This window comes from Bidens hawaiensis, unplaced genomic scaffold, assembly GCF_021521415.1.
Source record: "Bidens hawaiensis isolate Kalapana, Puna unplaced genomic scaffold, B.hawaiensis_p1.1 tig00031945_1, whole genome shotgun sequence".
NCBI classification, from domain to species: Eukaryota; Viridiplantae; Streptophyta; class Magnoliopsida; order Asterales; family Asteraceae; genus Bidens; species Bidens hawaiensis.
This window is the reverse complement of record NW_027495404.1, coordinates 211,092-228,181: the sequence shown is the minus strand read 5'-3', so window position 1 is coordinate 228,181 and position 17,090 is coordinate 211,092. Positions and strand designations below refer to the sequence as shown.

General features: G+C 33.6%; 2 protein-coding genes across 3 annotated transcripts; both read left to right on the top strand.

The window, feature by feature from the left end:
- The first annotated feature begins 411 nt into the window (after positions 1-411).
- On the top strand, positions 412-3,408 carry LOC143582772 (homocysteine S-methyltransferase 2-like). 2 transcript variants are annotated; one of them, XM_077065262.1, is made up of 7 exons: positions 412-599; positions 2,084-2,140; positions 2,216-2,445; positions 2,520-2,649; positions 2,729-2,929; positions 3,012-3,083; positions 3,194-3,408. In XM_077065262.1, exons 1-7 carry the CDS (start codon positions 423-425, stop codon positions 3,344-3,346), a joined length of 1,020 nt encoding a protein of 339 aa, XP_076921377.1. In that variant the 5' UTR covers positions 412-422; the 3' UTR covers positions 3,347-3,408. The 2 variants fall into 2 exon arrangements, with proteins under 2 accessions (XP_076921377.1, XP_076921378.1); XM_077065263.1 differs by lacking the exon at positions 3,012-3,083.
- A 10,747-nt stretch (positions 3,409-14,155) lies between these two features.
- LOC143582773 (type I inositol polyphosphate 5-phosphatase 4-like) lies at positions 14,156-16,439 on the top strand. Its single transcript, XM_077065264.1, has 6 exons — positions 14,156-14,285; positions 14,353-14,437; positions 14,810-14,887; positions 15,571-15,658; positions 15,733-15,837; positions 16,160-16,439. The coding sequence occupies exons 1-6, from the start codon at positions 14,259-14,261 to the stop codon at positions 16,437-16,439; spliced, it is 663 nt and encodes a 220-aa protein (XP_076921379.1). The 5' UTR covers positions 14,156-14,258.
- The last annotated feature ends 651 nt before the right edge of the window (positions 16,440-17,090 follow it).

Genomic DNA, 17,090 nt, shown 5'->3' with positions numbered 1-17,090 from the left:
TTTAATATTTGTTGAAGGTAGTTGTGAGTGAATGGGAGAGAGAAAATATAATGATAAATATATAAAAAATATTATTTAATTAAACAAAAAAGGGTCAAATGTAACGAGGGATGAACTCGGAATGCACTTAAGACACGAAACATGTTAAGTTCAACCCTAAACTTATTAATATTCATATCGCGTGTCGTGTTAAACAGCCACACACACATAGTTAAACTTAGGTACACAAGTGTTTCCAAACCAAAATACAAGTACTATTTCTAAAGTACCAAAAACTTAAAAGGGTTATTTATTTATGAAAATTAGTTTTGAAACTTGTTCACCGATTCTTCGTAGCAGCCCCCTTTCTATAAATAGACAGAGCTTCTCATTCTTCCGATTCACTGAAAAATACATAATAATATTATACTACTCGTCCGAAAATGGGAGCGAACAACGGCACCGTACAGACGCTGATGCCCGATTTCCTCCGCAAGTCTGGTGGCGTGGCGGTTATCGACGGCGGATTCGCGACGGAGCTCGAACGCCACGGCGCTGACCTCAACGATCCGCTGTGGAGTGCCACGTGTCTCCTTACTTCTACAGACCTAGTTCGTCAGGTATATATACTGTACTATACAATACACTGTTGTGTTGTACATTATTAGGTTATTTGACTACATTTAAATCAGTACATGAATAATCAAATTAAAATGCTAATAACTGTTTTTCTGTAAAATTGTTTACAATTGATTGATTTCATCTAGAAGGAGGTATTCATTTGTTCCTTGCAGATTATTATTATTATTATTATTATTATTATTATTATTATACTGTTTATACAATAAGTTATCTGATTTTGGTGTTGAATTTCTAGTTGATTTGTTTGTATAAATATCTCATGTATAGATCTGTAGTTAACATTATAGTATACATATAAGTATGGGTGTAAATGAGCCAAGTCGCTCTTGAGCTACCTAAGGTTGGTCGAATCGAGCTGAGCTTAAACGAGCTTCAGCCTAAATATAAGGTTGTTTATTAATCGAGGCTGTTATTTATGTAATTTTTATTTAATATATTTCACAGATGTTTTAATAATTATTAAATTAGATATAATAATAATAATAACAACAACAACAATAACAATAACAATAACAATAAGTAAAAAAATTATGTTTTATATGAAAACTATATTTATAGAAAATAAGTATAAAAATAAGTAAAAAAATTGATCAATAATAACGAGTTGAGCTTAGGCCAAGCTCGAGCTTGAAAAACTACTAACGAGCAGCTCGAGCTTTAGAAATAGAGCTCAAAATGAGATACGCTCAAGCTTGAAAAACTACTAACGAGCTGAGCTCGAGCTTTAGAAATAGAGCTCAAAATGAGACGAGCTCGAGCTTGAAAATTACTCACTAGCCAAGCTCGAGCCTAGACGAGCTCGGGCTCGGCTCGGCACGTTTACACCCTACCTATAAGCCAATAGCTATAGCCTATAAGTACTTAGTTCAATGCCGAAAGGCAGTGGCTAGATCTCAAAAGTGGTATCAGATAGCTCATACACATCAGATTTAGTTGATAAATTCTCATAGCTCTTCCCCAAACCTGGATTTCGGCCTTGTTTATCATAAACTAGCATAATGATTTAAGGGAAGTTATAACTTACAAGTACTGAGCTATAAATCGCATGAAAGAATCGGTAATTAATACGCATGTGATGCATTGTCAGCATTTTAAGCTCAGGCCCCAATTATAACTGTATTAAGGACCATTTCTTGTACTTACTATCATAATTAGAGCATTTATTTCCTCAGTGGTCCTGTTTGCAGGATATGCAGCTTGAATAACATTATTATCATTTCTGCTACCAATAACTACCATGCAAATTTGTTATTATTGTTATTATAAATAGGCCCCCTTTGCATTTTTAGAAACTTAATGGATTCACATGTATGCAGCTTAATAACATTATTATTATTATTATTATTATTATTATTATTATTATTTCTGCTCCCATGCAAATTTGTTATTATAAGTAGGCCCCCTTTTCATTCTTAGAAACTTAAAGCAAAGTTAAAGCTTATAATTCATTCACTTATTGCAGGTACACCTTGATTATCTTGAAGCTGGTGCTGATATAATAATCACAGCCTCTTATCAGGTAAATTAATGGTCCTCACTAGCATCAATCTCTATCAATCTCTCATACACGCTCATTTTATTGATATCTTGACAGGCAACGATTCAAGGGTTTGGAGCCAAAGGCTTCTCTAAGGAAGAAAGCGAAGCTATGCTTAAGAAAAGTGTAGATATTGCTTGTGAAGCAAGAAAAGTGTATTATGAAAGATGCTCCAATTCTGCAAGTAATTTCACTACCGATGGTAAAATTCTCAAGAATCGCCCTATTTTAGTTGCTGCATCTGTTGGAAGTTATGGTGCGTATTTGGCTGACGGTTCTGAATATAGGTAACTTAAAGTTTACCATCAAATTGTTGCTTTCATATTTGTGTTTATTCTCAAATTCGCCTGTCGTTTTACAGTGGAGACTATGGTGATGCAATGAATCTAGAATTCTTAAAAAGTTTTCACAGAAGAAGAGTTCAAGTTTTAGCTGAATCCGGTGCTGATTTAATAGCATTTGAAACCATTCCAAACAAAATTGAAGCACAGGTTCAGTAAAATTAGTTAATTACACTTATTGTGCATTTATATAAAATTTGGTTGTGACGTATTTATTATTTTTGAACAGGCATATGCTGAGCTACTTGAAGAAGGAATCAAAATCCCCGCATGGTTCTCGTTTAACTCCAAAGATGGTGTAAACGTGGTCAGTGGTGACTCGTTGACCGAATGTGCTAAAATTGCTGACTTGTGCTCGAAAGTTGTTGCTGTAGGAATTAACTGCACGCCACCTAGATTTATCAGTGGCCTGATTCAATCTATCAAGAAGGTACCACTTCATGTTCTTCATGTAATAAATAGTATCCGCTCGTTTATATATCTTTTTATTTTATCTTAAATGCATATTTCAGGTGACAACTAAACCGATTCTTATATATCCAAATAGTGGTGAAATGTATGATGCTGAAATAAAGCAGTGGGTGGTAAGTACCTTTCGCTTTATATGATACGCAAATTGGCCCGTTAAAGATAAAGCGTAACTCGACTTGACCTATTGTTAATACTTAAATTAAATGGTTATGTTATGTGACAGAAAAACACAGGAGTGCCGGATGAAGATTTCGTTTCATATGTGAACAAATGGTGTGAAATAGGAGCATCGCTCGTAGGCGGTTGTTGCAGAACAACTCCAAACACAATTAAAGCCATTTGCAGAACTCTTCCCAGCAAATCTTACACGGTTTGATCAACAAAAACCGAATATATGGTTTTGGTTTTACATTGTCTTTTTATTTAGGTTAAACCTTCGAGTTATAAATTATAATCGACCACTGCTATGGTTCGGTTTAGGTCCGGTACTTTATAAAAAAATAGTTAAAACCACAACGAACTGCTTTTATATGTATCTTTGTCGGGTGAGTGTATGTTAAGATAATCTAAATTTTCCTTGTTTATAGGTTGAATTATCCACCATAGATCAAATGATTATCTGGTACTAATAAGCTGTATGAAATAATTAGATGATTAGCTGTTTTACTGTTTGTAATTCTAAATGTTCAAGATTTACATGTAATTAAAGAACTAAATATTCTAAATATGGGCATTATTTAACCAGCATATTATAAACAACATCTGAAGACATTAGACATGGATAAAAATTTACTTGCTCTATAGTAGCACCCCTGCTACTATAGAGCAAGTAAATTTTTATCCATGTCTAATGTCTTCAGATGTTGTTTATAATTGTTTTAAGTCCTTTACTAAAGGCCCAAATTTCTCGAGGATAGCCCTGCTGCAGGGCTATCCTCGAGAAATTTGGGCCTTTAGTAAAGGACTTAAAACAATTATATGCTTAAATGGGCTTAAAACAATTTATTTTAGATAGAAACTAGTTTTTTTACACGGCGTGTTGCGCTGGGCAGGTCAGATAAAGGGCCGGGTAGGTCGAATATGTTAAGTCACGTTGCAGTTATGCATTACCGTGGGTTCAATTGATGAACATATAAAATATTAAAATATAAAAAACGACATTTATTCGGTCGATAAAACCCGAGTGTTGTCGTTATCGGGCGCTGCAACAATGAGTTGGTAAAACTCGGGCGTTGGTAAAACCTAAGTGTTCCTGGGTGTTGCGACGATGAGTTGACGCGAATTCGGTCGATTTCGATTACGTTTGTTACGATACCAGAGGTAAACAAAAAGGCCAGTAAAACCTGGGCGTCGGTAAAAACCTAAAGTTGTCTATCCTGAGCGTTTCATCGGTGAGTTAATACGATTAACCATTTAATTGTCAAATTTGAAAAAAAAAACATAAAAACAAAATAATGTGGACCACTTTGGTGTCACCTCTTGGCCCAATAGGGGCATAGCGGCACCAAAGTTATGAATTATGCATATATGTATAATGAGCTTAAATAATGGTCGTCAACCACCTAGCCCCCCTCAAAGAAGACAGCCATGTTTAGCAGGATTTAACGGTAAAATTTGCGAGTTTCTTAGCGTGGGTCAATTTCTGTTGCGAGTAAGCTAGGGTTTTCAAATAATAACTAGTTTTATACCTGCCCGTCTCGGTCTGGATTTCTAAACAACAAAATTAAAACTTAATCAAAATATTCACCCTAAAAAGCATACTAAACGATTGGAAATTAACTAATGTAACAGAAAAGTTTACCTCAATTCATTAAACATGACCATGACGGCATGACCTGCTTATGTTTGGGCCTAGGCAAACTCCTTATTCACTTGTTTTTAAATTCAGCCCAATAAGCCATAAAAAGAAACACCAACGTATCGTTTAGCCCATTAATTTACTAACAACCCAATTCATTGTAGGCTAAGTTTTCTCTTATTTTGTAATTGTGATCTTGATCCGCATTAAACTAAAAATATAACATTTCTGTCAAGAAATCGACAACTTATAATCAGGACTTGAGCTTAGTTAAACATTACCCTTGTCAAATATACCATATCATCATAAAGATACAAGGACGTATGGCGGATACTAACTAATCCACCTTACGTTCACTTATTGACTTCGAGAATTTCTTTAGTATCTGATGTGTGCGGGGTCATGTGAAGCCGTGCATTCCATATTTCCACGTTCCAAGTTACGTCCATGATTCATTTGGGAGGAGAGGAATGAAAATGATATGAAAATCTTGTCCTATAGTCAAAATCATTAAAGGTCTGTTAATAAAGTTTTATCTACTATGATAGATATCAACGATATCTGTTTCCCTAAAATTAATGATGATCGTCGATATTTTATACATAAAGTTTCATAGAGTTTGCTTGCAACATATGAGTTTTTATACATATGATGCAAAGATACAAGTTTTTTATATATAATATTTGTGTCACACTTGATGATGTATTTTCATCAAAATAATAGAAGAGTATATAATCATTGTGGCTCTACATGCACTAATAGTACCGTTGCACTTTCACAATCTTATCATATAGACGTTACATTACATTATACATCATTACAACTCCCATACCTATGTTTTGTTGGTCACATGCATTTTGAAGCATCAACTTCAGTTGTAGGCCTAAACTATGTTTTCCTAAGGCCCTATTGACTGCCCCACCTTCATGTTCTTCTTCAAGGCTTTGTTTGGACAACCTTTTATTTTAGGGGTTTATGGTATTAATGCGTAGCATCTAACCCATCGCACCAGGCAATATTGTTTGTTTTACTTTTTTATTCCCTCGAGCAAGACTATTTAAGTAGGTCACTGATTATGAAATAACTCCCATATGAACATTTGACCATGGAGTTCTCGTCTTGTCCACGATAAGTGCGTCCAAACTCATTGATCGTATAAGGCAGAATATTTTTTTTTTCATGAAACCAATATTTTTCATGTATAGTGCATGATGTGAGATTTGCCTAGAGGATTATTATGTTGTGGATAAACAACATTCTATTGTGGAGGCTTCAGCATGTGATTTACCTCCTTAATGCTGATTTGGGGACGTCGTTATACACCGTTAAGACCTTCTAAATATTCTGATTTTAGCTATTAAAGTGTTTTCTATTTTAAAACCTTACCCTCACAAAAGACAAGAAAGCCATCAACATCCCTTTAAATTTCTAACTCTCTTTCTAAATCGTAATCGTTTTATCAAATTGTAATTTTCTAGCTTTAATTATTGAAAATGATATGCTATCTAATAACCCTAAATATACTAGCCTCAAAAAGTATTACTCCAAATGTATGCCTTATAAAATCTCACTCTTTTGTATTTTATGTTATCTTTTTTGGCGTATTATTTATTTAATTGTATTTCTTATAATTTTTGTTGGGTAATCTCACTCTTTTAGTTTGCATTTAATTTATAACTGTATCTTATATAGAAAACTAAAATCAAGCAATTTTTTAAAACCGTTATTAGAACACATGACTCGTGTTTAGCATACGGGTCTAAAGACTTCATCTATAGCACTCATGGTCATGAACCAAACAATAAAAACAAGGAAAATCGGATCAAAGTACGGGTAAAGAAAAATATAAATGCAAAAAAAAAACACAAAAATTAACTTTTTAGGAATGAATCAGATAGAAGGATCAAGAATTTATAATTAGGTATAATTTACTTATTTATTAGGTATAGATATAGATATACACAACATTATATTCCTAAAATGGCTAAAAGTTAAGCAATAAATGTTAAACCATATGTTCGGCAGGTTCTAAGTTCCAACATACAATCCGAAACGTAAACCATTAGACCTAAACGTGAACAGAGCCGTATACATGTTAAACCGGTCAACCTGTTTTGTTTTTGACGGTTTGATTGGTTTCAGCTGCTATGAACACCCCTAACTATATCATGTTGAATATTATTAATAAACTTATAACAATGATAATACTCCATGTAAAACAGGTGGTATATATAGTAGAGTTTTAGTTGTATTTCCTTATGCTCTTGGTAGATTGTGTATTAAGAAGGCATGACTCCACAATGTCAGTTGATGTGTTATGACTCAATATTGACTCATGTCAATTAGGCCAATGGTCCTCTAATATGGACCACCCAACCCCACACCCAACCCCCTTCTCACCTGCACCTATTTATGCCCATTACCATTGTGCACCATTCCAAGTTATGTATTTATTATATCCACCTAGGCTAGGTTATCATAATAGTACATATTTAATTACTTGAAACTTATTTGCAAGAGATTTGGAGTTATATAAAATAAGTTTTGAAAAAAAAATGCCTCAACGAAAAACGTTATGAATTTTGATGACTTGTCATAGCAAAACTCGTGTTTAATACCGACAATAATTCTTTGAAGGTGACTTGACATGGCAAAAAAAAAATGTCATAAAGGCGCAACGAACGTCTCTTGCCTTGTTGAAGAAAAGTCACAATCAATATTTCAAGAGATAACAAAGTTTTACCTTCTAATGTGTATAACATGTATCTCCTATATGTGTTTGCCTTAATATAGTTATAATAGTAGCAAAATAAGACTTTGTGATCAAGTCAATATAGATTTTTTTTTCTCTATTTGTTGCAATACAAGGATTCAACTCATATTTTCTTCTTAAAAATGCAAACAAATTATTGTGGTTGTAGAGTCAGGCAATCTGTCAGCGATGTGGTATGCTTTAACGCTTAGAGCATTAAAGCTGAGACGGAATTGTGAACGAGGCATGACGCCACTCCTTTATGGGCGTTAGGGAAGTTAAAGGCCATATTCATTAACGTCTTAACGAGAGTAAAATAGGGTAACTGGTGAAAGCTTGATGGGGCGTTAATGGGTGAAGAAGGTATTTCAAGGGACTAGGATGAATCATAATTAGTTTTTTCTTTTTTTTAAGCGAATATCTAAGTTATTAAAAAAAAATTGAATTGGTGTGTTTGAGGATGAGGAAGTTAGAATTATAAATGAAAATAACTAAGAATTATAAATGAAAATAACTAAGATGAACTAGTAGTGGATGATGATGAATGTCAATTAAATTGGAGCCTATTGAAAATAACCATAATGTGGCATTTATATTATGGTCAATGTCACTCACATTCAACATATCATAATACGAATGACTTTCATAGCATTCATTGTTGTGACGACCGGACCCAATGTGATGCCAACTTATTTTTTTCAAATTTTGATATTTTCTTATCGATGCACCGCCATTATTTAAACACAATTAAAAATCGATTTTAGTTCAAAACTCATTAGATTAACGGCTAATTGCGTAATAGAAGACATTGCTAGAGAATGATGATACAATTATACAAATTTTATGTAAAAAGATTAAAATTATGATTCATAATATTAATCCAGATTAAAATTTGTTCATATAATAGATTTATGGATCTTTGAAATATCATCAACATACTTAACCTAATAAAAAAATGAGCATGTAACTTTTCAAGTTTTAAACAATGTTATCTACAATTACAATCATAATAAACTACTAAGATTATAATAAATCAAGGCATCTTTATGTACCCTATGTTTTATAATACTGGACAAGGTTAAAAAGGGACAAATCACCAACCAACTCAACTGTACGTACTTTTACCTTTCAACATTCCCAATTAATTATCCATCTTCATCTTTATAATTACATTAAAAACATTATCTTTTCTCTCTTATTTCAATTAAATAATACTTTTTTAATACTTTTATCATTACCATTTCTCTCCCATTTACTCACAACCACTTTCAAAAACATTAAAAATAATAGAGATGAACAGTGTGGATCTCCAAATTTAACCATGAACTGTAACATTTTCTCTCTTCTCCTCTCACAACCACTTTTAACCATCTCTAAAAAATAGAGAACCCCCTCACATAATTTGGAGAATCCATTGGGAATGCTCTTAATGACCTTATGATTAAAATTAGATATATTGGGTTTTATTAATTTCAATTATTGTTTTTTAGTCACTGCCGGTCCCAACTAAGGAATTGGCTACAGACGGTCCTGACTTTTAACGTATTTGTTCCTAATAGTCTGCGACTAACAGAATCCTAACACCGTTAGTTTCAGGACGCCGGAAAAATGTTTTTGGCCGGAAAAGTCAAATTTGTTGCCGAAAAACACCACCTGAACACCGCAACCACCACCAATTGACTCACCGCCAACCAACTACCACCACTTGAGCACCATCAATTGATTCCGATGATTGTCCTAGGGTTTCCGGCGACCTCAATAATTAGGGCTTTTACTATAAAAAGATTCCTAAATATCCGACACAAAGCTATCAAGATGTTTGGGACGAAAATGTTGAGTTTCGGGAAAAAAATTGAGTTTTCCGACCAAAAACGTTTTTCCGGTGACCTGAAACTAACGACGTTAGAATTCTGTTAGTCGCGGACCGTCAGGAACAAATACATTAAAAGTTGGGACTGTCGACAGCCAATTCATTAGTTGGGACCGGTAATAACCAAAAGACGATAACTAAATTAATAGAAACCAATATACCTTAAAGTTATAACAAATTTCTTGCATGTCATGTTAAAAAAGTACCTTGCATGTCATGTTAAAAAAATAGATACTTATGGTCATCTATCTTTAATCTTTAATATTAACAACATAGCAGCTATACTTGTTATTGTGGGGCTACAAAAGAGGCGTTAAAAGCTTATTTGGCACCCCCTTAAGTAGCATTAGTTAAGAGGTATATGCTAACACTAGGGATGTTTATGGTCCGGTTTGAATGGTTTTTGAGTTAAACCATGACCAAACCATTAGTACTGGTTTTTGGTAATTGAAAACCGAAACCGAACCGTCAACAATCAAAACCGAACCAAACCGAACTTGGTCCAGTTCGGTTTCACGGTTTAAAGTTTTAAACTTATTATGTCTTTATAATAAAAACCCACAAAAGATATAAAACGTTATCCAAAATGCATAAAACAATCTTGTTATAAGAGCATACTACCTATTTATAATTATATGAAGCTCATCATTCAAATAAAAGAAATAAAGTATAATAACAACTGCCTTATGAAATAAATTAATTAATTAAATACAGAAGCCTTAAGTTTATAATTATAGATTGTGGTTTGCTGCTACACTTTGAAGCTAAACATAGGTTTCGCCTATATTCATATTAATTAATCGAATCAAATATTAAATAGATAACTAAATATATGTATTATAAAATATATAACAAAAATTAAAATACATTATCCAATCTTACGGTCCGGTCCGGTTTTATTCGAACAGTTTTTTGTATAAACCGTAAACCAAACCGTTCATTACGGTTTGAAAATTTTCAAACCGACCGACCGAAAGTTAAAAACAAAAACCAACCGCGAAACCAAACCGACAACCGGTTTGGGCGGTTTAAAACCGAACTGTGAACACCCCTAGTTAACACAATAACAAACGTTAAGGGGAGAGAAAGGTGGGGCCACCCCAAATGAGCAATCACATTTTTTTCTTTTTTTGTTTTCTTTTGTTTAATCGTTAACCCATAGCGTGCTACTTAGCGGTGTGTTAGTTAAAACTCACTATCTACGTGACAGTGACGTAACATTTTAGCCAACTCAACTACAACAATGAGCCTCATGTGAATCTAATCATTAATATTTCCATTTGTCCATTAATCATTGGGCAGCTGATTTTCAATTGAAAAAAAGTACATTGATAACCCTTTTATACATTAGTTTACCCTTATAAGTACCCTTTTATTATATATTATTTTTCCCATTTTGAATAGAATGTATAATTTTTGTTTAGTTATTCCATTATGTGTTACTACTTACTAGTATAGCAGTTATGCAAGAAAGGATCTACGCCTATAGTTATGACATTTGTCATTGGGAAAATTAAATAAAAACCCATGAAGTTGAAGTGAGAAAATGACAAATGGCAAATTTAAAAAGATTTTATTAGTTATTTTTTTTATTTTTTATTTTAGGACAGCTAAGATAAAATAGAACATGCCTTAAACAGCACAGAATATATACCAAATAGCTTTTATGTAACACTAGTGGAACCTTTACTTAGGAAGTAGAGGAGTAGTGGGCTACATGAGAGGGTTTGTTGGAGGATTCCCATTTATTTAGATATCAACTTGAGCTTAAACTATACTATAAAAGATGTCTTAGTCATACCATCAATCCATCATTGTTTTTTTCCAAACCATCCATGAGCTTAATCCAAAATTTAGCTTCGCTTCTACCTTGCTAGCTTAGATCAAACAAAAGGATACTCCAACACACACAACATCAATAAACTTTTTTACTATAAAATCATGGTTTCATTAACGAGTAGTTTTTACGTCGAGCTAGAGAGCAACAAGCTACGCTGCTAGTCTTGGAACAGTAAAACTAAGTCGTTTAAAAAATTACATTTGTTGATCTTGGAGTCAACTTGTGTTTAGGATTATAAACTGTAAGGGATCTTAGTGATCGTCGGTCGACTTCTATCTAGAATTGGAAACACTAAATGCCGTAACATATGACAAGACATTATATCAACGTATAATCACAAGACTTAGAACCGCTTGAAAGTCTCTTACCTCTCAAGAGCTAAAAACGATCAAATGTAGGGTATTAAATATCTAACAACTTGAAATTCAGGTGTTATATGTTATATGTCGCGTTAACAATTCGACTATTTCGAGCATATAAGAGGACAATAATATAAATCCATAAGAGATCTTGGTGATTGTAGGTCAACTACTGCCAAGGTTAGGACCTCTAACAACACAAATCCAAGATAATAAATATTTAACAACTTGTATTTTGGATTATATAAGTTTATATGCAATGTAAGCTAGTTTCTAACTCTTGGAAAAGAAGCATGCATGGACTTTATTGAACACACAATTAGTTATGATGTTGGTTGGGACCATGCATTGGTTTTGGTTCTTTAAAGACAAAGTTCTTGAAGAAATGGAGAGTTGTAAGAAAGATGCATAAATTGATGCATTCTTTAATTAGAAAGTGATAGATTTAAGGAATGAAATCTCCCAAAAACAAAAAACTTTGTTCAACCAACACTCTGGAAGATCTCCTTCAAGGGGTGGTGATGGTTGACCGTGAAGATTCATGGTCTTGGGCGGTTGGTAGCTGCAAAGAGTTCGAGGTTTCGTCGATTAAAAGATGGATGGTGCGGTCCGCTGTGGATGCTGGGAGTTTCGGTTTCCAATGGAGCGATTGGGTCCCGAAAAAATGTAATATTTTTATGTGGAGGGCCGTTCTGGATAGTCTTCCAACCAAGGAGACTTTAGCTAGACGTCATTTGCATTGTGATGATCATAGTTGCGCTTTATGTGAGAGTAATGAGGAATCGCTCGAGCACTTGTTAACCGGGTGTTTCGTTTCTATGGCCGTTTGGAATGCGATTGGTTCATGGTGCAACATCCCTAGATATTTTGTTTTTCATGTCAATGATTTGGTGGAAGTGCATAAGGTTTGTGGTGCGACGGGGAACAAGAGATTGATTATTCATGGAATTGTCATCATTACTTGTTGGAGGATTTGGCGGGCTAGGAATGAAAAGATTTTTTCGGGCAAGAACACTAAGGTGGTAGAATTGATTGCGGATATAAAATCTTTGGGTTTTCTTTGGTACAAAAATAGATCTAAGATAGGGGTAGTGGATTGGAAAAGATGGTGTTTATTTGATGTAACGTGATTGTTGTTTTTGGTTTTTGGATTTCAGCGTCTTTCTCCGTCTTGGTGATAGTCGTTGGTTGTGTTTGTTTTTAATGAAAGTCAATTTTAAAAAAAAAAAATGTTCAACCAACACTCATTCTTCATGCATGGACTTGATAAAGAAACCAAATCTCTATTAATTGGAGACTTTAAGAAAGGCATGCAACTCAAAACCCAATAAAATTCACTAAATATTGCACAACAATTCCATGTCCAAATGCATCCATCTCAAAAGCATAATCCTGAAATTGTGAATCTATTTAATCACTTAATCTTTTTTTTTTAGAAAGTTATGTGATTTAATATAAAATGTGATCTATTGAGTTTTAAGTTGTTGTAAAAAGTACAATTTAAACATGCATGTGTGTGTTAGAATAATGGCTTAAGAAAAAATAAATATGTTTTATAGTGCATCCCTGATAATTTTTCTCGTTACAGGTGTGTATATATTTATTTAAATAAACACAATTCACCATGTACTATTAAAAAAAAACTATAAAGATGGTTTATGAATATTACACATATATACAACTACATATTCTAAAAATGAATAAATAGCAAAGGTTAAACAACCAGTTTAGTTTACATCACCCATTCAAGTTCTAAACTGTCACCCAAACGGTTAAACCCGACTTTTAAACCCGCAAACCAAACCGTATAAATTTCAAACGAACAGTTTATACGGTTCGGTCTTTTACAACAATCTAATAAACACTAGTAAATAATATTTATTTTAACGGCCAACAAACAGAGAATTGCCTGGGTACTTCGTACGGGGTGATCAAATGGTAAAAGGCCACCGTCAGCTAGCCTAACCCAACCATACAGAGCCCTTAAGTACCTCGAAGTTATCTCCAGTTTCAGGAAAAACCCCCGCTGGTGGTAAAACTCAGACGCCCTCAGGATTGAACCGGAGATCACAATGATCTCGGTCTTCCTTCATTGAGCCCCCCATGCCCTCCCTAAAATGTTGTCTGTGGGGATCAAACATGAGTCTCTATTAAAGAACTCAAGCTTCCTATCAGTGCTCCACATTAGAAAGGATACTAGTACATAAAAAAGGAAATAAAAAAATAAAAAAACTGATGCCATAAAATAAATGATTATATGACATTCAGTTGAACTATGCCCTATAGTTTTTAGCATCATTTTCCCTCTGTTCCCTGTAACCATAACTACTAGGTGCAACACACAAACATAAACACATATAGGCTGCAACACTCAAGAAAACCCAATCTTTGATATTACTCTCTGTTAACATTTTATGAAACAAAAATGCTGAAAAACTGCAACTTTCTTCCCTATAATAACCTTACATCCAACACACTTTCTGGGCATTCATAAAAATCCAATCTTTTATTCTCTTTCATGTTTCTTTGACTCATTTGGTTTACATTCAAGACACAGTTGGTCAAGTCAAACCAAAAAAGATTCAATTTTTATGAATCTTTATTGAATCAAAGATTGTTTATTCTGCAGTTAAGTTAGTGGGTGCTAATCTTTATGAGGATTTGAAGCAATGAGAGATGAAATCTGCAACAAAAAGGTTTTTTTTTTAATAAAGATTGTGTATTTGTGTTTATATTGTTGACTGTTTGTTGATCACAATGAAGGTTTCATGGCCTAAAACAATCAAGAAATGGTTCAATGTGAAGAACAAAGCTGAAAATTTTCATGCTGATGATTTCATTTATGGAGGTAATATTTAATAATTTGTGATTATTATTATTATTATTATTATTATTATTATTTATTTTTGTAATTTTCTGTTATATGATCATAGCATATGGGAACATTAGTTGACTTGTTATTCACTTATTTACTTTATTTCAACATCAGTCACAATATGTTATTCTGCAAAAGTGGCATTTGGGAATTTAAAATTGTTCATCTTTGCTCCTCAAAATCTGTTCTTTGTTTTCTTTCTTGTTTGCAGTCAAGATCTGTGATTTGATCTGAAATCTGTCAATTCAAACCCTCTTTTGTGTTAGAATTAAATCCACTGTGGCAAATGACAATAACCATCTATTTTTTTTTTAATTTAATTTATTTTTGGATTTCCTTTTTCAGGTAGAGATGAAGTATGGAGGAACAATTTTTCTGAACAAGAGGTGTGTTCTATCAAGAAAAGCAGAAAAACAAGAACTGGTACAGTTTCAGACTATTTTATGCATTTATTACCTTTGGACCACTCTTCAAGTTAAATTTTTTATTTTTTTTATAAATTCTACATGATTATAGATAAGGAGATTGATGCAAAGTGCAAGCATGAAAAAAAGATGCATGTTTCATAATTTATTGGATAAAAAAATACATTTAAAGAATGTTTTTTTCTAGCATACAATGTGTTATTTTCGACTTATTTACTTTAGACAGTTTATTTCAATACTGGTTCGTATTAACTTTGTTTTTGTGCTAGATTAAACTCGTAAAATAAAAAAATAGATTAAAGTAGAAACTGGTTAAAATTGACGTAATGTGTAACAAAACGAATTTATAAAATTGCAATAGAATGAGTATGATATTATAGCCATATTTAACATCCAAATCATTTAAGATCTCATTTTAGTTAAGTTATTTTGTAATAGTAAATTTAATAAGGAGTAATGTAGGAACTATACTCAACTGTGCATATTCACTTTTTGAAGTAAACAAGTATATAAACTAAAATAGTAGGACCGAAAGCGATTTCACAACAACACAGTATATGATATGACATAATATGCTATTTTTAGGACGTTTACGGTTTGTGAGTTAACAACCTATTTTTCTAATGCAACTTATCTTTTATTTCCTTATTTTATGCCTAAACCGGCTACAAAAATGAACAGAACGATCAAGTAGAAGAAGCGCGAATTATCCTCAGACAAATAAGATTGATCCTGATCATGCCCAAGTTAAGGATGTTGATAACTATAGGTTTGTGCAAACTTTTCTATTCGTTTCTAATTATCGTTCGGTTTGTTTATTATTTGCTTTAAAAATTGATATAGGATCTTTGTAGCAACTTGGAATGTGGCTGGAAAATCTCCTACAAATGGCTTAAATCTTGAAGATTGGTTGCATACTTCACCTTCTGCTCACATTTATGTTCTTGGGTGAGTTATAGTTATAAAAAAGCCAATTTTGAGTCTTGGACTTACGAATTAAACGGGTCGAATGAGAGAGGACGACGCACATTTGTACGGTTACAAAAAAATTGATTTAACAATATAGTGTTAGGATCAAATACAAACACTTTTTAACATAAACGTACAAATAACTAGAGTAATTATTATTATTAGTCTGCGTCATTTCTTGTAGTGGAACTGCTCTAGTTCAAAATTGTAAGTAATAATAATTACTTTAGTTATTTGTACATGCCTGGCTTTATTATCCGGTGGTATAAACAAGTTGACTCATTTATTATTTATCAATTAGGTTCCAAGAAATCGTCCCATTAAACGCGGGAAACGTACTGGGAACTGAAGACAACGGTCCAGCCAAAAAATGGCTAGCGCTCATCCGAAAAACACTCAACACTCTACCCGAAACCAACGGTCTCCACACCCCGCCACCAGTACCCGACCCACCAGTCGAGTCCGATTCGGATTTCGAAGAACCATTAACCCAACACGCGCCTTCTCTCCTCCACCGTCGATCCTTCCACTCCCAAAGTCAAAGCATGAGGTTGACCAACAATGACGTGGCAATCCAATAAAGTTTATACTTCCCAATCTTTTAGTTTCTAAGTTTATAAAATGTATGCTCTTTTGTATATTAACAGCTTCGGATAGAGCGTAGACGGGGGCGCGTATTCCAAGGATGGAATGAAGGGTGCATATATTTCCCTCCAACTTACAAATATTCAGATCGATACGCAGGATATGATACGCGTCCTAGAGAAAAACGAAGAACTCCTGCATGGTAATTATACATGGTGGCAAAATGGGTGGGTCGGGCTTAGAGATGGCCAAAAAAACCAGTTGGGGAACCGGTTTACCGGTTTAAACCGGAAACCGGTTTTTACGAAAACCGGTTTTTTAAAAACCGGTTTGACCTGTTTACAAACCGCCGGTTCGTCTTTCGGTTACAAGTTCTAGATCCAAAACCGGTTAATGAACCGGTTAATGGAAAAACCGGTTTTTTTTATTAACCGGTTATGGAAAAACCGGTTAACCGGTTTATAAAAAAACCGGTTTTTGACCGTTGTGGAAAAACCGGTTAACCGGTTTCTCCATAACCGGTTAACCGGTTAAAAACCGGTTTTTGAACGTTGTATAACGGCTATATGCCCGTTTTTTTTGTTTTTGGACCGTTTTTTTTTTTTTTTTACCATTTTACCCCCACAAACATCTATATATAGTTTAGG